Source organism: Pongo abelii, chromosome 3, assembly GCF_028885655.2.
Source record: "Pongo abelii isolate AG06213 chromosome 3, NHGRI_mPonAbe1-v2.0_pri, whole genome shotgun sequence".
Classification (NCBI taxonomy): Eukaryota; Metazoa; Chordata; class Mammalia; order Primates; family Hominidae; genus Pongo; species Pongo abelii.
This window is the reverse complement of record NC_071988.2, coordinates 42,015,746-42,037,772: the sequence shown is the minus strand read 5'-3', so window position 1 is coordinate 42,037,772 and position 22,027 is coordinate 42,015,746. Positions and strand designations below refer to the sequence as shown.

At 40.3% G+C, this 22,027-nt stretch overlaps 1 protein-coding gene across 4 annotated transcripts in view; it reads left to right on the top strand.

Annotated features, from left to right (window-relative positions):
* Window positions 1–10,192: 10,192 nt before the first annotated feature.
* Window positions 10,193–22,027, top strand: part of ATP8A1 (ATPase phospholipid transporting 8A1) — a 257,539-nt gene continuing 245,704 nt past the window's right edge. For 2 of the 4 annotated variants that reach the window (XM_054553862.2, XM_024246291.3), the window contains exon 1: window positions 10,193–10,506. In XM_054553862.2, the coding sequence (XP_054409837.1) occupies window positions 10,458–10,506 (49 nt within the window). In that variant the 5' untranslated portion in view covers window positions 10,193–10,457. The remainder of the gene's footprint in view (window positions 10,507–22,027) is intronic. The other 2 variants (XM_024246292.3, XM_054553860.2) reach the window with 2 other exon arrangements.

The following is a 22,027-nucleotide window of genomic DNA, read 5'->3' as shown; positions in this document are numbered from 1 at the left end:
ATTATAATTATCCCCATTTGACAGATGAGGAATCTGAGGCACAGAGAAGTTGGTAACTTCTCCAAAATGAAGCATCTGGTAAGTGGTATAACCTGGATCAGAGTCTAGCAGTTTGACTGCAGAGCCGCATGTTACCCCACTGAGCTAATCTGAGGTTCAGAAAGGTCTTCAAATGACATTCCCATGATTAAACCACTCAAAAGTTCCAGAGCTGAGATCCAAACCCACATCTTCAGATTTCAGTTCTTTTCATTAAGTCAGGTACTCTCCCCCCATCAAATGTCACAATTTCTGACTCAGTAGGAAACTAACCCAACATCTAAAAAGTTCAAGTATATCTGTATCTATACTTATATCTGTAACTTGAGAGGGAAGATTATGTGTTTTTTTCTGCAGATAGACTATTGTCCTTTATTCTCCATAGTCCCAGAAGTATTACTATAAATGCCTCATATTATATTCAAAATTAACTTTTTAAAATCACCATTTCCTCTGTTAATTGAACAGACCTTTATCATCTCCAGCCTGGTTTCTCTACCTCTAATCCATGCTTCATATTCTATCATCACCATAAAAACCTTTTCAAAGCACAAGGTTATCATGTGTCCCAGAGCCTCCCTACAATGACTACCTTTTGTTCTGTGCATTCATTCCTATCACCTTTGCTGGTTTGCATGGTTCTTCATAACCTGGCTCCCATGTACCTATTCAAATTTTTTATTAATACTATTTCCCAACCTACAGGTCTCCTTTTGACTTCTGCACTGTCAGTTTTAGATCAAGAACAACCCAGAGGAAGCCAAAAGGGGCCAGGACTAGGTGCAGAATTAAACCAGTGGGCATGGGAAACTGAGTGGCTACACGAGGCAACAGATTGCAGCTGCTTCAATTAGAGAATATATGGCTGCTGAAGCTGGGGAGGCAAATTGGAATCAGAATACCATGGATTCAGGAAGAAGACAGAAGAGGTTCCAATTTAATAGGCTAAGGTCAGTGTTCAGGTGTTCAGACCAAACGTAAAACAGACAGGAGGATACAGGCAGGGAGAAAAAAGCTGCCATTTGCAGTCTGGCATAGACAAGCAGATCTATACAAGAGGTGTAGACTCTGCTCCCACACTTGGCACGAGTTCACCTGTGCTCATACCTTCAATGTCTCCAGCTTACACAAATCTCCATTTACTTCCTTTATATCTTTTCCTTAAAGTGTCTGCCCCTGACCCCAGCTTCTGCTCTCTGGGACAAATACCTAAATGTAATCCTGAATTAAGTATTGATTCTCTTTCTCCATTTGGTGGATTTCCTCACAGTTCAAAGTTGGCAAGAAGCTACAGTGATAAACGATCCCTCTTTCAGCAGATGTTGTTTCTGAGATTTTTGGGGTCAGAGGAAAAAAAAAGTTGTGATTTTCCAATAAATCTACTAAACACTAAAGTGAATTATGAACCGCTGAACAGGGGCTATATCATCTAAGAGGCTCAAACACAATTGGCAAATATTTTATATTTGAAAGCTATAGCTTATTTCAATTCATCAGAAAATGATCTTACTTAAGCCTGGCATTCTTTCTAAAAGTCATGGAATTATGGAATTACAAAATTGTACTTGATAATCGTCTTTATTTCATTTACTATGCTTTTTTAAATTTTTTTATTTTTTTTATTTTTTGACACGGAGTCTCGCTCTGTCGCCAGGCTGGAGTGCAATGGCACAATCTTGGCTCACTGCAACCTCTGCCTCCTGGGTTCAAGCGATTCTCCTGCCTCAACTTCCCAAGTAGTTGGGACTGTAGGTGCATGCCACCACGCCCAGCTAATTTTTGTATTTTTAGTAGAGATGGAGTTTCATCATGTTGGCCAGGATGGTCTCGATCTCCTGACCTCGTGATCTGCCTGCCTCGGCCTCCAAAAGTGCTGGGATTACAGGCATGAGCCACCACGCCCAGCCTATGCTTGATTTTTAATAAAAATTCTGGACTTTCCCCCCTCAATATTTTTTACCTCATTATTGTGACTTTGTCTCCTTGAAATAACACCTAATGTGACATGGTGAGAAAAAAAAGCAAGATTTTCTTGGGAGGTTTTTTTCCTTTCCTTTTTCTTTTTCAATACTGACTTTCTGGTCAACATCAAGAAAATAAATTATATAATAATATTTTTCTCCACTGGTTATCCTTTTCATACATCAAACATCATACCATACTGTTTTCAAAATAAAAGACATAACATGCAGTAGAAACAAAATGTTTAGTGTAAATTTTTAGATACATTGCAAAAGCCCTATAAGCAACATTAAAGTGTTTCTGATACAGGTGTGGAGGCCCAGAAATATTTGGGGACACAATCAATATACACGGATATAGTCTAGCTTGCCCAGAGAACAATATACAGTGGTAATTTTATATTTATTTACATAATAATTTGATACATTCTATAACGGTCTGGATCTTGTCTGTTTCAGCTGACCACTCAATTTCCAATATCCTGCTCATTATCTAAAACATGCTGGGCACTCAATAAATTGTGCTGAATGCTGATGAAAAAGCTTATCTAGTTACAGATAAGAACCATTCCATGGGTCAAGAGGAAACTTTTGGAAGGAATGGATATGTTTCTTATCTTGGATGTAGTGATGGCTTCACAGTTATATACATATATCAGAACTTAAATTCTACATGTTAGACACATGAAGTTTATTGTATATCAATTCTACCTCAATAAAGCTGCTTTTAAAAATGTCTAAATGTATGGCAATAGTATGTTGATTGTCTTATACACAAGTTCAGGGACTATTTTATAATATTTTGTATAGAAACCAGCATTATTGAAATGCTGTTTGGTAACCTTTGGAAAAGAAGCAGCACTTCTAATAAGTATTAATTTTTCACATGGCTCTGATATGCAGGAAGCTTTTAAAGTAAAAAAAATCATTTAATTAATCTCTTTTCATCTATTTGAAATAACGCCATTGAATGTAAGATCCAACACTAGATATTATGATGCAGTGGATTGTTTCCCTTTGAATGTGCGTTTACTTTTTGAATAAAATACTCAATAAGTGTTTTTTCCAAAAGATTGTGTGTGAATTGAACCTGATTTTAAATATCCTGGAGATACTCATTCTCTAAAAATTTCTTTCAGAGTTCTTTCATATAATACAAAACTGCATTTTAAAACTCTATTTTCATTTAAACAGGAGCAGAATATTTTCAATTATATTGAAGAAAACATTGTTGTTCTTTTTTGTTGGAAATTCCCAGTATATGCAGAAGATAATAACATTAAAGACACTATAACTTTGTATTAAGACCTTGCTAAGGTGTTTGAAAAGACAGTAGTACTACAGGTATGAGAAACGAATCATAGTTGTGAGGGAAAAGTATTGATTTTATCATTATGAGTAAGAATAAGTGACTAAATTATTCAATGACAGCACTTTGATCACTTAATTTTGACATTAATTTTTGTGGCACAAGGTTTTGCTGATATCAAATACTCCACAGCAAATATGTTCTAAATTATTTCATGCAAATAATTCTCAAAAAGTAATATACCTCAATAAATATACTTATGAAGGACATAATTTATTATCTCTTCAGATGGAACACTACCTATCCTTCTACTCATTTCCAGTTTCCAATCTGAGAGATCCAGTTCATTTACATTCATTCATTCAACAACTATGTATGAATCCTGGACTGTATGATAGACACTGCTGTTAAGGTTGAACAAATTGCAATTAGCAAGACAAACACTGCGAGAACTATTTATCATAAACAGGTAAACAAACAAATAAGAAAACTCCACATAGTGATAAGTACTATGAGAAAAATAGAATAAGGCAACGTGGCAGTGTCTAGCATTGGGGACAGTGGGGCAATATTAGCTGGAGTAGGCTGGAATCATCTGAGCCCTATGAACGAATGAGGGGCTAGAGAAGATGAGTCTGAGAAACAAGCAAGGGCAGGATCATAAAGATTTGGTTTTCTTCCTAAGTGCCATGGGAAGCTACCAAAGAGTCTTAAGAAATAACATGAACCAGTTTGTGTTTTAAAGCAATAATAATAATGGTGGCTCCTGTGAGACGAATGGAAGACAGGCACAGAAGCAGGGAGACCAGTTAGAAAGCTATGGCAGGCAAGCGATGATGGTGACTTGTACATGGGTGGTAGAGGCAGAGATAAAGCATGTGCATACAATGAAGATACATTCTGGGAACAGAGCCTAAACACCTCGCTTGTGTATTGGAGGGTTGTGCATATAAGGATGGTGACACAAAGAGAGCAATCAAAATGAAGAAGGCTGGGGCAAAGAAAGTCCCTTACAAGTCTAACAGTATAATGATACTTTAACTATACACTATGCATTGAATTAATATATAACAACCATGATTATAGATACCAAAGCCTAATCTTGACTTGGAATAACAAGGTAGCTTTGCTCTTAGATAGAATTTTACATCTCAACCTAAATTTTAAACTAAAAGATGTAATTATGTAAAACTTCAGATTAATTTACCCGTTTCTTTAGTGCTTCTGCAAAAGAATTGGAAGTATAGTGGCCAGCACTGCTTAGTGTATGTATTGTATGGTTGTGTGGTAATCCACTTTCCATGCCTCAATCTCAATCACAAGCAGGGCTCTCAGCCATGTCTCCAACAACCCCCAGGACATGAGTTTCCAAAGCACTTCCGGCTGCATTGTGAGTTAACAAATTAGTGAGCAAGCTTCTCTCACCTACTTGACTATAAGTTTCTCCCAAAGGGGACCAATTCATAATTTTGGGGGTCCCAGACAACGACAAACTCAGGTAATATCAAGTAATTAATAAGTACAATTCCTCCCAAGATAGGAATATCATCTGATATCTCTTTTGGATTTTCTGGACTTGGTCATTTCATGGCTGATGCCTTTGGCGATTTAATTTTTTAAAAATTTTAACAGCTTTATTAAGATACAATTCACATAACATACAATTCACCTTAATATAATCCCTTAGTATATTTACAGAATTGTGCATCCATCACAATTTTTTTTATTACCCTAAAAAGAAACTCTGCATCAGCTGTCATCTCCCAATGCTCCCATTCCACCCACCATCCCTCAGCAACCATTAATCTTTTTGTTTATGTAGATTTGCCTATTCTGGACATGTCATATAATTGGAATCATACAATATGTGAGCCTTTGTAACTGGTTCTTTCACTTGGCATGTTTTCAAAGTCATCCATGTTATAGCATGTGTTATTTTATTACTTTTTATTGCAGAATATACCATTGTATGAATATACCACATTTTATTTATCAGTTGAAGGACATTTGCGTTATATTCCCTTTTTGGCTATTATGAATAATGTAACATTTGTGTATAAATTTCTGTGTGGACATCTACTTTTCTCTTAGGTGTATACCTAAAAATGTAATTGCTAGACCATATGGTAACTCCATGTTTAACATTTAATGAATTGTCAGACTATTTTCTAAAGCAGCTTCACCATTTACATTCCACCAGCAGTATATGAGTGCTACAATTGCTCTACACTCTCTCCAACACAAAATTATCTATCTTTTTGATCACAGCCATTCTGCTGAGTATGAAGTGGTATCTCAGGTTTTTGATTTGCGCTTCCCTAATGGCTAATGACATTCAGCATCTTTTTATGAGTTTATAGGCCATTTGCATATCTGCTTTGGAGAAGTAACTATCCAGATCCTTTGCTCATTGCTCATTTTTAAATTGGGTTGTCTTTTTATTAGTGAATCATAATAGTTCTTTTTTCTTTATTGAGATGGGTTCCTGCTTTGTCTCCCAAGCTGGAGTGCAGTGGCGTGATCATGGCTTGGCTCCCTGCAGCCTCGACCACCCCAGCCCAAGTGATTCTCCCACCTCAGCCTCCAAATAGCTGGGACCATAGGTGTGCACCATCACACCTGGCTAATGTTTTAATTATTTGTAGAGACAAGGTCTCAACATTGCCCAGGCTGGTTTAGAAATTTTGGGATTAAATGATCCTCCTTACTTGGCCTCCCAAATTGCCGGGATTACAGGCAAGAGCCATGTCACCCAGCCTCATAATCGTTTTTTATATAATCTAGGTACAAGTCGCTAATCAGCTATATGGTTTACAAAAGTTTTCTCCCATTCTGTGGGTTCTTTTACAATTTCTTAATGATGTATTTGGAAGCACAAAAGTTTCATTTTGTTTTTTTTTGTTTTGTTTTTTGAGACAGAGTCTCGCTCTGTCACCCAGACTGGAGTGCAGTGGCACAATTTCGGCTCACTACAACCTCTGCTTCCTGGGTTCAAGCGATTCTCCTGCCTCAGCCTCCCAGGTAGCTGGGATTACAAGCACTCACCACCACGCCCAGCTAATTTTTGTGTTTTTAGTAGAGATGGGGTCTCACCATGTTGGCCAGGCTTGTCTCGAACTCCTGACCTCAAGTGATCCGCCCACCTGGGCCTCCAAAGTGCTGGGATTACAAGCATGAGCCACTGTGCCCAGCCAAAAGTTTTTAATTTTGATGATGTGCAATTTATCTATTTTTTCTTGTTTGTGCTTTTGATGCAATACGTAAGAAACTATTATCTAAGTTAATAAATATTTACTATTTTTCTCCGAAGAGTTTTATAGTTAATTTAACTTTTACTTTTTGGGTGTTTGATCCATTTTGAGTTAGTTTTTGTGTATGATACGAGGCAGGGGTCCAACTTTTTTCTTTGGCATGTGGATATCCAGTTGTCCCAACATCCTTTATTGAAAAGACTATTCTTTCTCCTATTTAATTTTCTTGGCATGAAAACTTGATTTCCAATCTGTTTAGTTCTAGTAGCGACATCCTCTTAGTTCTTTTATTGTATTTTTTTCCTTTGTAATTTCAACTATCATTTACCTGACTCTGGGTACCTGACAGTCACCTCTGATTTGAATGAAGTTTAAACCTGAGTCTTTAGGCCAATGAAGTTCCACTGATGTCCACACCCTGCTATGACTGCCTGAGTATTAATGTAGGGCAGGGCTCTGATTAGCAAGTGCTACCTGCAGGAAGCAGAAGAAAGAACAGAGTAGATGTATTTACGCATACTTTTATTTTCTCTAATGACTTAATAAAACAGCCATCCTAATTCAAAGAGAAAGCTAAGGACATGTTTTCCCATTTAGTCCTACATGGCACAGTTATTGGGAAGGTAATGAACATCTGCCACTCAATGTTCATTATATTAGAACATAATTTACTTAGTAAAGTTGAGGAAAATTTGTGGCAATATTCAAGGGAAAAAATGTCAAAAAAAAAAAAAACGCTTAAAAGTGGGCATACTGGGATTCCTGGCATCATTCATTTAGAAGGCTCATTAGGAAACAAAAGTATCCTAAGATGACATTTCAGACTCTCCCAAATCCGGCACCTTTAGTCGCCATACATGGATTCCCAGTGAAAAACCTTTATTGTAGTCAAATCAGTCTCTCTGTTCCTGCCAAATATATATGCTCCTCTATCACTCCAATGACCTTAAACATTCATTAAACAATGACTACCAAGCATTCCCACTAGAAAGAGGTCTCCTTTTTATTTCTCTAGAATTAACCCCTACTTTAAGATCTAGCTCAACAATGTTGATCACCCTAGCTCTTAGAAACTTAGCTTTCTCTCAAAGTCCATAGTTGCTGCTTGTCTACTCGGCATGACATATTAGCCATCTTGTTGCTACTGCTGTTTAGCTTTCATTAAGTGTCTCTATAACCTAGTTCTCTGGCTCAGCACCTCACACATATTATGTATTCAATGTATATTTTGTGGAGGATAAAACCTGGTTCTTAGGGAAGTTGTCCTTAAATAACCCTCTTCCTTCTAAGTCTATCAGCAGTATAGTCATATGACCTGAAAGTTTTTAAATGATCTTGCTGGCATCTGAATTCTACTACTGATTCCGTGACAAAGTCATGTGGCTGGAACCAGAGTTCCCTGCCAGGGGCTGGCACATTGCACTTCTCACACAATAGAAGGTGAGAAGGTCTGAGAGCTTTAAAATCAAGCAGATGCAGATTAGTGCAATCCTCAACTTCAATCAAATTCTGAACCAATAAAAATGTGTGATTTCTAGCAATCAGGAATGAGTGGTTTTTAAGAAATAAGGTAGTTGGGATATGCTTGCCATTATGGATAAAGTGATAATATCTGGGAAAGGACACACGGTAATTTATAGACTATATCATGCAATATTCTTCTCTGTATAAGTGACTTGTTTCCTGTATGAATGACGTTTTCAACTTTGCTGATGAGTTAATGGGACACACATGTAAAAAATGGATTGCTCTATACAAAACAGGGGTAACTTCTGGAATTCCTTCAGTTATTACTTGTAAATAAGCAGAATTGAACCTCAACCCCATCTGAGGACTAATTAGGAATTACAAAGTTAATTGCTCATAAATCAACCATCGTTATGCTGCTGTGCACTGATTTTTAATAAGAACTGGTTATGGCTTCATATAGAATTACACCTAAAATGTTAATCAGAAAAGCACTGCATTTCCTCCAGTTTCTGTTCGCTAACTTTTAAAGCTGATTATTATTTTTACTATTTTCCTTGTTATATTAGCCCCTTAATTTTGTTTCAGACTCATGTTCATTAAGCCAGAGGAAGCCTGCTTTATACAAGGAGACCCTGGGCCTTGGAAGAAATAAAAATGGCCAGTGATGACAGTCCAGAAAAAGCTGTGTTCATTTTTTACTTTTAGAAGACCATACTTCTAAATCATGACTATCACTGAAACAGATACATTCATTTATTTTTGAGTCCTGCTTTACCCTGAGATGTTCCATGAACACTGAGAATACATTTTCTTTGTTCTAATTCCAGCCTCTGAATCAGAGCCAACTACAGTGGGCTCTTCATAAATATGCATTGACTGCCTGAGTATTAATGTAGGGCAGGGCTCTGATTAGCAAGTGCTACCTGCAGGAAGCAGAAGAAATACCACAAATGGAGATAGGACGCTATTAGAAGATTTTATTTCAGTTTTTCCTGAGGCTTGGAAGTAATCACTTCTCTCTCAGGTCAAACCTCTCCAGCTCTCTCCCTTCAGGATGTGAAAAGATCTCAAATAAAAGGCCTCTATGTGAGGATCTCTTTCGCTGGTCGCTGGAGGAAGAGCATGAAATGAGGGAAGAAGCAAATTTCTTCTAATTTATTGTTTCTGGTTTATTCCTTTCCTGCCAGTTCAGCAGCTCGCCAGAAACAGCACAAAACCTTACATCTTAACTTGAAGGTGAAGTACTTGTTTTGACAACTTGTTAGCATAGATCTCGGTATACAAAATAAAAGGTAATGAGGCTATGATAGTCTGAAGGACATGGGCAAATTAAAGTTTAACATATTTATGGATTTTATACAAAGACTCCTCTCCCCTTTGCCGATAAAACGACTGCATCCAACTTTATGCAGATTTAACTAAAAGAAAAAAAAAAGTCTTTTGTGAACCACCTGGGCCAATACTTAGTTGGCTTAATTGCTATTTCAGTGCCTTGTCAGGCTGCAGAGCCTGAACTAGGGAGATGCACCGGGCCCACTTGTAGGCGGGGCCCAGATGCACCCAAGCCCCACGGACAAGAGCACCGTGGGCACCAGGGGCCTCCCGACCTGCCAGCCTGTTGCTAGTGGGCGAGGCAGGAGGACAAGTGCGGCTGAAGCCACGAGTCGGGCTGGGCGTGCAGAGAGGTTAGAATTACACCCAGATGGCAAACAGTCGTTCCTTTCCCCTGCTCTGGCTGGGAGCTAAACCTTGTAGTCCCAGACCCTTTCGCCTTCGCCTGCCCGCTCAGACCCAACAGCTCTTTCCGGGCGACGGGCGGCTCCACTGTGATCAAAAGCCAGGGGTAGCGGAAGGGGATTCGTGAGAATGCAGCAGCCAGAGCATTCTTTCCTTTCTGAGCAAGATGTGAGAGAGTCCGAGTGGCCTGGAGGAGGAACCGGGTCAACCAACTCCACGGGGCGGAGCGAAAACGCTGGAGGACTGAGGAGGCTAAGAGTTGATCCCCCCTTTGAGTCGTGATACGGTCCGAAGCGGGGCGGGGCGGGGCGAAGGAGGCTCCCCATGGCTCTCCCCGCCCCTCACCCATCTTCCTCGCAGAGCGGCCGCGGGAGGGGGAGCGCGCGCCCCGCAGGCCCCTCCCCCGGCGCCGGCGCCCGAGCTCCGCCCCTCGCCGAGCCGCCCCTCCGCGGCTGCAGCGAGAGCTCGCCCAGCTCTGAGGACGCCGCCACCTTCGCCGCCACCGCTGCCTTTCTCTTCCTCCTGTCGGCGTGCGGGGCCGCGCCCGGCGGCGGCTCTGCCCTAGGTGGGCGGCGGCGCGGCCCAGGCTGCAGCTGAGCGCTCTGCGCGGCACAGCCGGGTCTCCCGCGTGTACCACGCCGTGACAGGTGCAGAGTCCGGGCTGAGGACCCACCTGCAGCCGCCGCCGCGATGCCCACCATGCGGAGGACCGTGTCGGAGATCCGCTCCCGCGCCGAGGGTGAGGGGCCGCCGAGGCTCGGGGCTAGCCCGGGGTCGGGCGGCGAGTGTGTGTGTGAGCGTGTGTGTTTATTCTGGAAGAGACCGCATCCCGCCTCTTCCCCGGCGGCAGTCCGACTGTCGCGCCTGGCCCCTAGGGGACCCTTCCCCCCGAGCTGCCCCCAGTACACTCGCAGACCCTTTCCAGGCTCCAGTACCCTCGAATGGGTGTTCTCGGCGGGAGCCCCGAGGCGTGCTTTGCACCGCAGTGTGACCATTAGGTCCCAGTCACTGAGCGCACTCGCCCTGCCCACCTCCCTCCCCACCAGTTCGATTTCCACTCAGCAGATCCCCAGCCCGCCGCCCCTGCCTCCAGCGCCCACCGTTTTGCAACCCCCTATCTGAGCTCCCAGCGAAGCGAGTTTGCTTTTCCCGAGCTGCAGGATCCTTTGATCCGTAGTCCCTTGCCTCTCGGAGCGCGGGGAGCCTTCATCGGGGTCGGGTGCCGAGTGGGTTCCCTGCATTACAGCTTCTGCAATTCTGCCTCCTGCAGCGGAGTCCCACCGGCTCGCGTCTGAGGTTTCATTTTTGTGTTTCCCTTTTGCCCGAAACCCTCACTTCGGCCAGCTGAGCTGACTTTTTAGCCAGATAGAAGCTGTTTTCTTTGCTCCACCTGGGGCCAGCTCTTGAATGGCCACGGTTGTCAACACTGAGCAACAGATGCTTCGGGGTAGAAGCAGGTAGGCTTTCCGAGGGCCCAGACTCTTCATCGTATCCGAGGAGCCCTCAACATCCTGCCTGCCATGTGGCAGACACTCTGTAAATATTATTTGATTTTGCTCGCGTCAAAGCCAAGACCGTAAATATCCCAAGGTTTGTTTGTCCTCTCCCATAAACCTGTACTTGAATCCTGCAGAGGGTGGAATAACATGTTTTTCAGAAATCTATCTTGCCATCATCGCTGATTCCCACTCTTCCTCCCCACCTCCATCTTTTAATGTAAGACAGGTGGTAAAGTGGTTTTAGAAAAATATATAAGTTAGGAGAATTGGATTTCAGGGATGGAAACAGGCCATTTTTTCTCCTTAGGGTCTCCCTGTAAAAATAGGGTCCCTGAAATTTTCTGATTGCAGTATTTAGGAAATATTAAATGAAACTGCTGTGGGGAGAAGACCAAGCAAGATTCAAAACTGGCCTGTGTACTACATAGGAATTCGGTACATGCTGTCATTTGTAATACACCAAAAAATACTTATATAGGGCATTATAGTTTTACGTACACAGTTGAATACATTATACTTTTAAAATGCACACTGTAAAAATTCATTTTTTTTACACTTCTGAGTGAAATTAGTCATAGAGATAATGAAAATATAATGGTAATTGTTGGTGGTGTTCTTTTAAGTAATAGCAATTGATGGGTCCTATATTGTGGGAAATAGGGGGAAGAGAAAAAGTCTGAGAGCACTGCAAAACCTGTGGCATGTGAGGGGATTACAGGGCTGCAGTATTGTTCTTGATTGGCTTGTGTATTTTCCAAAGTACTTTCACAAAGATTACTTTATGGAACCTTACAACACTCCTGGAGGTTGGTGAAGGTGGAGTGCCATCTGATAGTTGAGGAAACTGTGGCCCATTATGGTTTGGTAATTTGCCCAAGGTCAAGTAACTAGTTCAGTGACACATTTGGATTAAGAGCTCTGGAAAACAAGGACTGCTGCTTGTTTAATCTTTGTATTCCCTGTGCGTCCAGCACAGTGTCAGGGCCATAGTGGTGCTTGGTGAATGACCCTTTCCCCTGATATTGGTTGATTCCAGTTTATTATAGCTTCAGCATTGTGCTTGGGACCGTGGTGAAGACAAATAATGATTCTGTGGGGCTGGCATCGTTGTGGCTCATTGCCTGCTTTGCCCACACTTTTTTTTTTCCTAAGAAATATAGTCCTACCTTTCCTAAGGAATATTCTCCTTTGAGTGCGGCCCTGCTGCCTAGAGGGCATTGTTCTGAACTGCAGCCTTTTTGGCCTCAGCTGATTGGACTATGGTTGGCTCCTGACCCAGGGGCAACCAATTCTTATGTGACTCAGACACTTGTAACCTTGTGGTTTGGCTCAAAAAGAGTCTCTGTGTTAATCATATCTCTCTTGAAAATATTAAAGTTAGAGTTTTGGAGTAAAAGCAGAAGGGAACAGAGGTGAATAGGCTGGTAAGGGAGAGAATGGGTGGCCGTAGTAGGTCATGGGAATGCTGCTGATAGAAGAAAGCAGAAACTATGAGTGAGTAGAGAGATAGCAAAGAAAATGGAATGGATGGGCAGACACAGATCCTGACAGAGGGTGGCGAGACCTTGGAGCCTGCCCTCCCGAATTTTATAGCCCTAGTTCCCAAGTAGCATTAAAATAAGCTCTTTTCCCCTGCCTTGAAATGACTTGAATGGGTTTCTGTTCCCTTCATCCAGATTGGCCAGATGTATGCCTGTCATGCCTGTAAGTTGTTTACAACCAAACTGGGGAGAAAGGACTTAAACAGGGAATAAATAGTCTAAGAGGGGATGTTATTAATTAAATATTGTGCATGCTGTGGGGGGACGCAGGACCTGTGGAAGATTAGGAATTTAGTACATACTTATTACTGAACATGAGGCCTGCCGAGTGAACATTTCATTGAGGTGTGATTTGAGATGAGCCCTCACACAGTGCTTCTCAAACTCAAAGGTTCATAGGAATCACCTGAGGATCTTGTTAAATGCAGACTCTGATTCAGGAGGTCTGGAGTGGGGCCAGAGTTACTACATTTCTGACAAGAATGTAATGCTGAAGGATGCTGGCCTGCAGATCACAGTCTGAGCAGCAGGATCCTAAAGGATACTGACATCTATAGTTAGGAGAGTGTTGAAGACAGTCATAACATGAACAAATGGGGAAAGTGAACATGGCTTATTTCAGAGTTCTTAAGGAAATTGGCCAGGAGCAGAGGGAAACTTGGAAGGAGTAGGCTATAAGTTTGGATAGGTAGACTACTGCCAGATTACAAAGCATTTTAAATGCCAAGGTGAGTCATTTGGACACAGGACCAAATATTTGAACAGGTTCTTAGAGTTCATTGAATCTAATTTCTTATTTAAGCCTAACTCCAATATATAATATCTAACAGGGCCAGTTGGGGGCCAAATCATTATAAGGGAGTGACATCCTAAAAGTAGTAACTTAGTTAAGTCTGGAAGTGTGTTGGCTGGTTTGGAGGAAAAGGTATGGTAGATAGACTCTTTTGCAAAACAGTCTTGAAATGACAAAAGTCAGAATTAGTATTAGAGTGGAACAGTGAGAATAGGAAGGGAGGAATCATTTCTGACTGAATCATTAACTCATTCAGCAGATGGCTACTGAACTTCAACTACTGTTACAGGCACTTGGGATACATCAGTTAACAGAAGAGGAAAAGCGTGGCCCTGGAGGTGCTTACTTTCTAGTGAGGCAGGAGACAAACAAAACACACACAAAATACGCTAATTATAGCATTTGTTGTGTGGCAAATGCTATGGGGAAAATGAAGAGAAAGCAAAATGTTTGATGTGGGTGGATGGATTGCAATTTTAAGTAGGTTAGTTAGGCTAGCCCTCATAGAAAAGTTGGCATGAAGGAGATAAGGGAGTTGGCCTGGTGGGGATCTGGGGGAAGGGTGTTCCAGCCAGAGCAAATGCCCTAAGCAGGAGAGAATCGGGAATTAGGAACAGTGAGAGGAAGAATAGTAGGAAATAAGGTCACAAAGGTCATTCTATTAGTCCGCTCCTAGGCTGCTAATAAAAACATACCCAAGACTGGGTAATTTATAAAGAAAAAGAGGTTTAATGGACTCATAGTTTCACGTGGCTGGGGAGGCCTCACAATCATGGCGGAAAGTGAAGGAGGAGCAAAGGCAAAAGCGTGTGCAGGGGAACTGCCCTTTATAAAACCATCAGATCTTGTGAGACTTATTCACTATCATGAGAACAGCATGGGAAAGACCTGCCCCCATGATTCAATTACCTCCCACCAGGTCTCTTCCACAACACTTGGGGATTATGGGAGCAACAATTTAAGATGAGATTTCGGTGGGGACACAGCCAAATCATATCAATCATATTATAGGACTTTACTATTTAGTGAATATTTAGTAAACATAGGGCAGGAGAGAGAAGGGCTTTTTTAAGAAAGGCAATTCTCAAGCAATAATTTAGAATTCTAATGTTAATAAGTTACCATGGATCTTATTGGTAATAGCATATTGATATTTTATTGGTAATAACATATTGGTAGTAGGTTCATAAATTATCAGGAATCTTATTGGGCTGGTTTGTGAAGATTTAGTTGAGTAAATCTATGGTGGGCTTGGGGATTCGCATTCTTAATGAGCCTCCCAAGATACCCTGGTGCTGGTGAAACACATTTTGAGGAAGTTTCCATTACAGTCTTGAACTTGATTGGTTGAGAAAATCTATTAAACAATAAGGAAATTGGGAAGGAGGACTAGTAAAATAAGAGATGATACTAATTCAAATTTTGAGGTAACTGGAACATCCAAATGGACATGTTTTAAAGGTAGTTGGAAATTTTTAGGTGAGATGTGGGAAACCTCAAACATGGGAATCTTAAGAGACAATAGTTGAAACCCTGATAGTGGAAAAATTTGCCAGAAGGCAAGAGTAGATAAAGCAGAAGACTAAGAATTTTAGGTCTCTTTATTTAGCTGCCCCAGATAAATCAAATGGGTGTTTGAACTTAGCATTTGTAATCTGGAAACAGACTGAAATAATGGTAGCTTACACAAAATAGTTTTTCTCACTCCTGTGAAACTAGTGTGGAGGTAGACAGTCAGGGTTGGCTGTGCCTGCTACACAAAGTCATAAGGGATGTTGGCTCCTTGTGCCTTTCTGCTTCACTGTCCTGAGAGTTTGACTTCCATAAAGTCACAACATGGTTGCTGGGGTGCCAGCCATCATGTACAATAGTTTTAGCCAGGAGAAAATGGAAGGGTGAAAGGCAAACAGGTTTTTCAGAAAGCACTGCACAAAAATTAATGCTTATTTTGCATTGGTTTCCACTTGCAGGGCAAGCTGGGAAATGAAAATTTCCAGCTGGACACATTAGCCAGTGTTGTGTTACAAACGGAAAAGGGTGTATGGTTATTGAGCAGTGCATTAGTCCATTTCCACACTGCTGATAAAGACATACCCAAGACTGGGCAATTTACAAAAGAAAGAGGTTTAATGGATTTACAGTTCCACGTGTCTCGGAGGCCTCACAACCATGGCAGAAGGCAAGGAGGAGCAAGTCACATCTTACATGGATGGCAGCAGGCAAAGAGAGAGAGCTTGTGTAGGGAAACTCTCATTTTTAAAACCATCAGATCTCTTGAGACTTATTCACTATCTCAAGAACAGCATGGGAAAGACTAGCCCCCGTGATTCAGTTACCTCTCACCAGGTTCCTCCGATGACATATGAGAATTGTGGGAGTTACAATTCAAGATGAGATTGGGCGGGGACACAGCCAAACCATATTCCACCACTGGCCCATGCCAAGCCTCATGTCCTCACATTTCAAGACCAATCATGCCTTCCCAACAGTCCCCCGAAATCTTAACTCATTTCAGAATTAACTCAAAAGTCCACAGTCCAAAATCTCATCTCAGACAAGGCAAGTCCCTTCTGCCTATTCCTAGATACAATGAGGGTACAGGCATTGGGTAAATACAGCCATTCCAAAGGGAAGAAATTGGCCAAAACGAAGGGGCTACAGGACCCATGCAAGTCCAAAATCCAGCAGGGCAGTCAAATCTTAAAGGTCCAAAATGATCTCCTTTGACTCCATGTCTCATATCCAGGTCACGCCAATGCTCTTAAGAGGTGGGTTCCCATGTCTCAGGCAGCTCTGCCCCTGTGGCTTTGCAGGGTACAGTCCCCCTCCCGGCTGCTTTCACAGGCTGGCGTTGAGTGTGGCTTTTCCGATGCACGGTGCAAGTTGTTGGTGGATCTACCGTTCTGGGATCTGGAGGACGGTGGCCCTCTCCTCACAGCTCCACTAGGCAGTGCCCCAGTAGGGACTCTGGGGGGGGGGGCTCTGACCCCACATTTCCCTTCCACACTGCCTTAGCGGAGGTTCTCCATGAGGGCCCTGCCCCTGCAGCAAACTTACGCCTGGGCATCCAGGTGTTTCCATACATCTTCTGAAATCTAGGCAGAGGTTCCCAAACCTCAGTTCTTGGCTTCTGCGCACCTGCAGGCTCCACACCACGTGGAAGTTGCCAAGGCTTGGGGCTCCCACTCTTTGAAGCAACAGCCCGAGCTGTACCTTGGCCCCTTTTAGTCACAGCTGGAGCGGCTGGGACAAGGCACCAAGTCCCTAGACTGCACGTAGCAGAGAGAACCTGGGCCCAGCCCATGAAACCATATTTTCCTCTTAAACCTCTAGGCCTGTGATGGAAGGGGCTGCCACAAAGTCTCCAATATGCCCTGGAGACATTTTCTCCATTGTCTTGGTGATTGACATTCAGCTCCTTGTTACTTATTCACATTTCTACAACAGGCTTGAATTTCTCCTCAGAAAATGGAATTTTCTTTAACATCGCATTGTTAGGCTGCAAATTTTCCAAAATTTTATGCTCTGTTTCCCTTTTAAAACTGAATGCCTTTAACAGCACCTAAGTCACCTCTTGAATATTTTGCTGCTTAGAAATTTCTTCTACCAGACACCCTAAATTATCTCTCTCAAGTTCAAAGTTCCACAAATCTCTAGGGTGGGGGAAAAATGCTGCCAGTCTCTGCTAAAACGTAACAAGAGTCACCTTTGCTCCAGTTCCTCATCTCCATCTGAGACTACCTCAGCTTGAGAATTCATTGTCTGTATCATTATCAGCATTTTGGGTCAAAGCCATTCAACAAGTCTCTAGGGAGTTCCACACTTTCCCACATTTTCCTGCCTTCTGAGCCCTCTAAACTTTTTCAACCTCTGCCTGTTACCAAGTTCCAAAGCCGTTTCCACATTTTCAGTATCTTTTCAGCAGCACCCCACTCTTCTGGTACCAATGTACTGTATTAGTCTGTTTTCATGCTCCTGATAAAGACGTACCGAGATTGGGAAATTTACAAAAGAAAGAGGTTTAATGAACTTACATGGCTGGGGTGGTCTAACAATCATGGCGGAAGGCAAGGAGGAGCAAGTCAGATCTTAAATGGATGGCAGCAGGCAGAGAGAGCTTGTGCAGGGGAACTTCCATTTATAAAACTATCAGATCTTGTGAGACTTATTCACTATCAATGAGAACAGCATGGGAAAGACCTGTCCCCATGATTCAGTTTCCTCCTACTAGGTTCCTCTACGACATATGAGAATTGTGGGATTTACAATTCAAGATGAGATTTGGGTGGGGATGCAGCCAAACTATATCAGGCAGACAACAGAATCAGTCACAGTGAAATTCTCAGATTGCCAAAGGCTCTTGCTTGGATAACATAGAAACTGCTCTGGAGCTCATACTTTACATATAATAAGGATTAAATTGTTCAAAACTAAAGAAATGCACACACAGAAAAACTTCACATACCTATCCAGTGGTTTGTGTTTTCTTCTGTTGACTACTATGATGCTAAAATATAACGACATTTATTTGATTATGTAAAATATGTGCTAAACGATGTGTCCAGAAGTTGTTTTAGGAATTGTTTTTCTAAATGGCAACTCTAAAATGTTTGTAACTATGTAGAATAATATGTTTTATTTACATAAAAGGTAACAAAAGGAATAAAAAGTAATTTAAGCTGCCCTTAAAGGAAAAATTTTAGGATGCTATTCCAGGTAAAAGATGACTAAGGTTTTTGTTCCTTTAAAAACCACTTATTATGCACCAGCTGTGTGCCAGCTAAATGGGTGGTGGGACAAAAGGATGTGGTGGATGAAGGAGGTCCCAAAGGAAACATGGAGATGAGTTCAGTTATACCTGAAGTGGCACTGTGTGAGAAGGTGTGTATGAGTATAGCAATAAAGCGTGTCATCAATATTTGAAAATCTCAAAATAGGTGTCATTTTACTTAGTGTAATTCTGGAGATATACGTGTATTAGATCTGATTATTTTAGGTTTCCTATCTTCAGTGCAGAATTCATGGTTTTTTTTTCTGTCATTTCAAAAATAGAATTGAAGCATGTACCTATGTTACAGCTGTGGGAATGTTTGCAAAGGTCAGAGGATGCTTTTGAAGTTAACGAAATCTTTGCTGTGTGGGTCTCTATTCACATGGTTTCATTGGAATGTCAATGACATGAAGGCCACCACTTTCCCCTTCATTCTTTACTTCTTAGTGAAAGGAGCCCAAACCTTCCAATGATTGTATTCTCCAGGTAGTAAGCTCCCTAAGGGCAGGGGTTTTTGTCTGGTTTGTCCACTGATATATTGCTCCCCATGAGGACATTGCCTGGCACATAGTAGGAGCGCAGGCATTGGTTAAATGAATGAATCTGTGTCCTAAAGATGAAAATGCCTTATAATCCAATTTGTAAAATACTCAGAGCTAAATCTAGATGTACTTGGTTACCCTCCTACTGAAACCTTAGCACCCCAAAGAAGCGTTTTTGTGAGATTTGTTCGCTGTTGTACCCTCTACACCTAGAGTTTTGTCTGCCACATAGCCACCACTCTATATTTGTTGAATGAATGGATAACTCTGAGTTTTGTTTTTAATGGAAGAGCTTAGCTGTAAGTCTTGATAGAAGTACTACCTGCTCACTGGGAAAAACTCATGCTTTAGAAAGTCTTGCAGGAGAGAGTAAAATTCATCCCAAACTATGCCATCCAAATATAATCACATTGTGATTATAAACTTTTACATACTTCATGTAAATTTATATATTTACAATGTCAGAATTTTAGTGTATGTCCTTCCCAACTATTTTCCAGTAAAGATATATTTGTTAGGAAGAATGAGGTAATCTGCATTATTTTTAATAATTTTATGGATATCTGTGCCAATATAGATTTGTGTGAATTTTGTCTACTGTCGCTAGTTACATCCTTAATGCCTGGAATAGTGCTTGACACTTGGTAGCAGCTCAGTAAATCTTTGTTGAATGAACAGATCAATTTTATTAATTTTATGACAGCTTAGCATTTTTATGTTAGTACAGAGTAACTTACTAAAGAACCCTGTGGGTGGGCATTTAGGTCATTTCAGTTTTTTAAACTCTTGAATAAGCATCTTTGTATCTTTTTGTACACCTTTCTGATGGTTTTGTTCAAAGTTCCTAGAAATGGGATTTCTGGGTCAGAAGTATATATCTTTATGACTTTTGATACATATTTGAAAATTGCTAGAAAGATTATACTGGTTTATACTCCCACTGAAAGTGAATGAGAGTGCCTGTTTATCCCTTTTGCAGCACTGTATAGCATTTTTCTTCCTCCTTATCGATATAGAATGTAAAAAGTAAGTCTTTAAGTTTACATTGCTTTATTAGGTTTAACGTATTTTGGCAAATGTAGTGATTATTTTTTTCTGAATTGTTTATAAAGTTTTGTATTGAAGTTTAAGAACTTATATGTTAAAGATAATACCTTTTTTCCTTATTCATAGTTTATCTTAACTTTGTAGTGCCTTAACATGTATGTAAATTAATTTTCATGAAGTATAATCTTTCTTTTTTTTAAATTTCTGCATTAATGTCATATTTTTCATTTCAAGATAATTTTTCAATTATATTTTTCTTTTAGTACTTTTAGGTTTCATTTTAAACAGTTATATTCGTAATTCCTATGTGATTTGCTTTGTGGTGAAATGTGAGGCCTGGATCTAAGTTTTTCCTCAAATTATTTACCTGACATAATAACCATATATTTAATAATCCTTTCTTCCCACACTGATTTGAGGTGCTTTCTTATGTATATATTTGAGTATTTTTCTGGAGTCGGTCTCTCTTTCCCTTCTCCCCCCGCCCCCCACCGCCACCTCTCTTTATTTTGGTCCCTTTTAGCCCCTGGTATCAAATTCCTTTATTGCAACATAATAAAAAATATTCTCTTAGCTGTCCATTTGCTTTGCTCTTTTCTCTAGGTTTTTCTGGGTTTCTTTTCCCCCACAGGTGTATTTTTCTACTAGAATTTGTGAGTACATCATTGAATCAAGTTAAAAAATATGTTGGAATATTTATTGGAATTGCATTGTTTATAAATTTATATTAAGAGAATTGGCATCTTTCTTATATTGAGTCATGTATGCTTAGTTTCCCTCTTCAATTATTGCTACTTTGATATTGGTATCAGTCTGAATTCATTTCAGTTTTTCAGTTAATTTTTGTCTCTGTAGGTTTTAAAATTATATTGTATGTCTTAAAGCAAAGTATTTTTAAATGAGGTTTTAAATTAATAAGATTTGACCAGGTATATGTTGGTTTTACTACTTTTTGAGCAAGAATGGTTCATTTCTATCTGCTGATGTATTGTGGGCTCTGCTTCCAACTTACCACTTTTATTATTTCATGTAGTGGCCCTGACATGATAGCTGAGATATTATTCTTTTTTCTCCTTTTTGCTAGGAATAAGGTCAAATTTAGACCAACCAGATTTAGCTAATGGTTCCATGGAATCTACTTACAAATCAGCATTTATATCTCAGATCAGCACTAAAAGAAATAAAACATGAGCCACAATCAAGCAGCTACATTTAAAATGTAAAAAGAAATGTTAAATGAATTTTAATACTATATATTTAATATTAAATAATACAAGTAATAGTGTATTTAATATATAAATACTAATATGTATTATAAATATAAATTTTCTTTGGCCCAATATATCCAAAATATTATTTCAATATTTTGTTATAAAAATGTATGAGTGATAGTTTACATTTTTTGTGCTACATTTTCTAAATCTGGTGGGCATTTTATAGTGCATCTCAATTTGGACTATTTCATGTGCTCAGTAGCTACATGTGACTAGTGGCCACTGTATTGAACAGCATAGTTGTAAATTATACCTCTAGCATTTGCTTACTTTTTAGAATTTACTAGAATTTTTCAGAATATAAAATTTTGTAATGGAAACCCATAGCTCAAAGTAAGCTTATTAGAAATACATATGTAGATCTTGAGGTTTAAGTCTTCAGCTCCCTTCCTAACAACAGAAGGCAGTCACGTGTGTATAAAACCTCACACATTATATTGGTGCTTAGATAATACTGCCTTTGACTTGGCCCTTGTGGCAATTTAGAGATTTTATGTAAGTACGTTGTGGCATCTTTTGTAGCCTGTTTTGTTTCCATTTTTTTAATCTCTTATAAAATGTATTTGATAAATAAAACACCCTGCCATGTCTTCCTATTCATTTTTATTTAAATGTTAGCATGAGATGTGAAGTAGGTAAAACTCTTAAGTAGTATTCTTTTATGTACAATATCACCATCACTTGTGCTAAAGGGACAACTATATAGAACTTGGCTTCATAGATTAATTAGACCTCTAATTGACTTGGCAAAGAGAGGTGTCTGTTTTAAATTGAGCCTCTGTTCATTATTTTG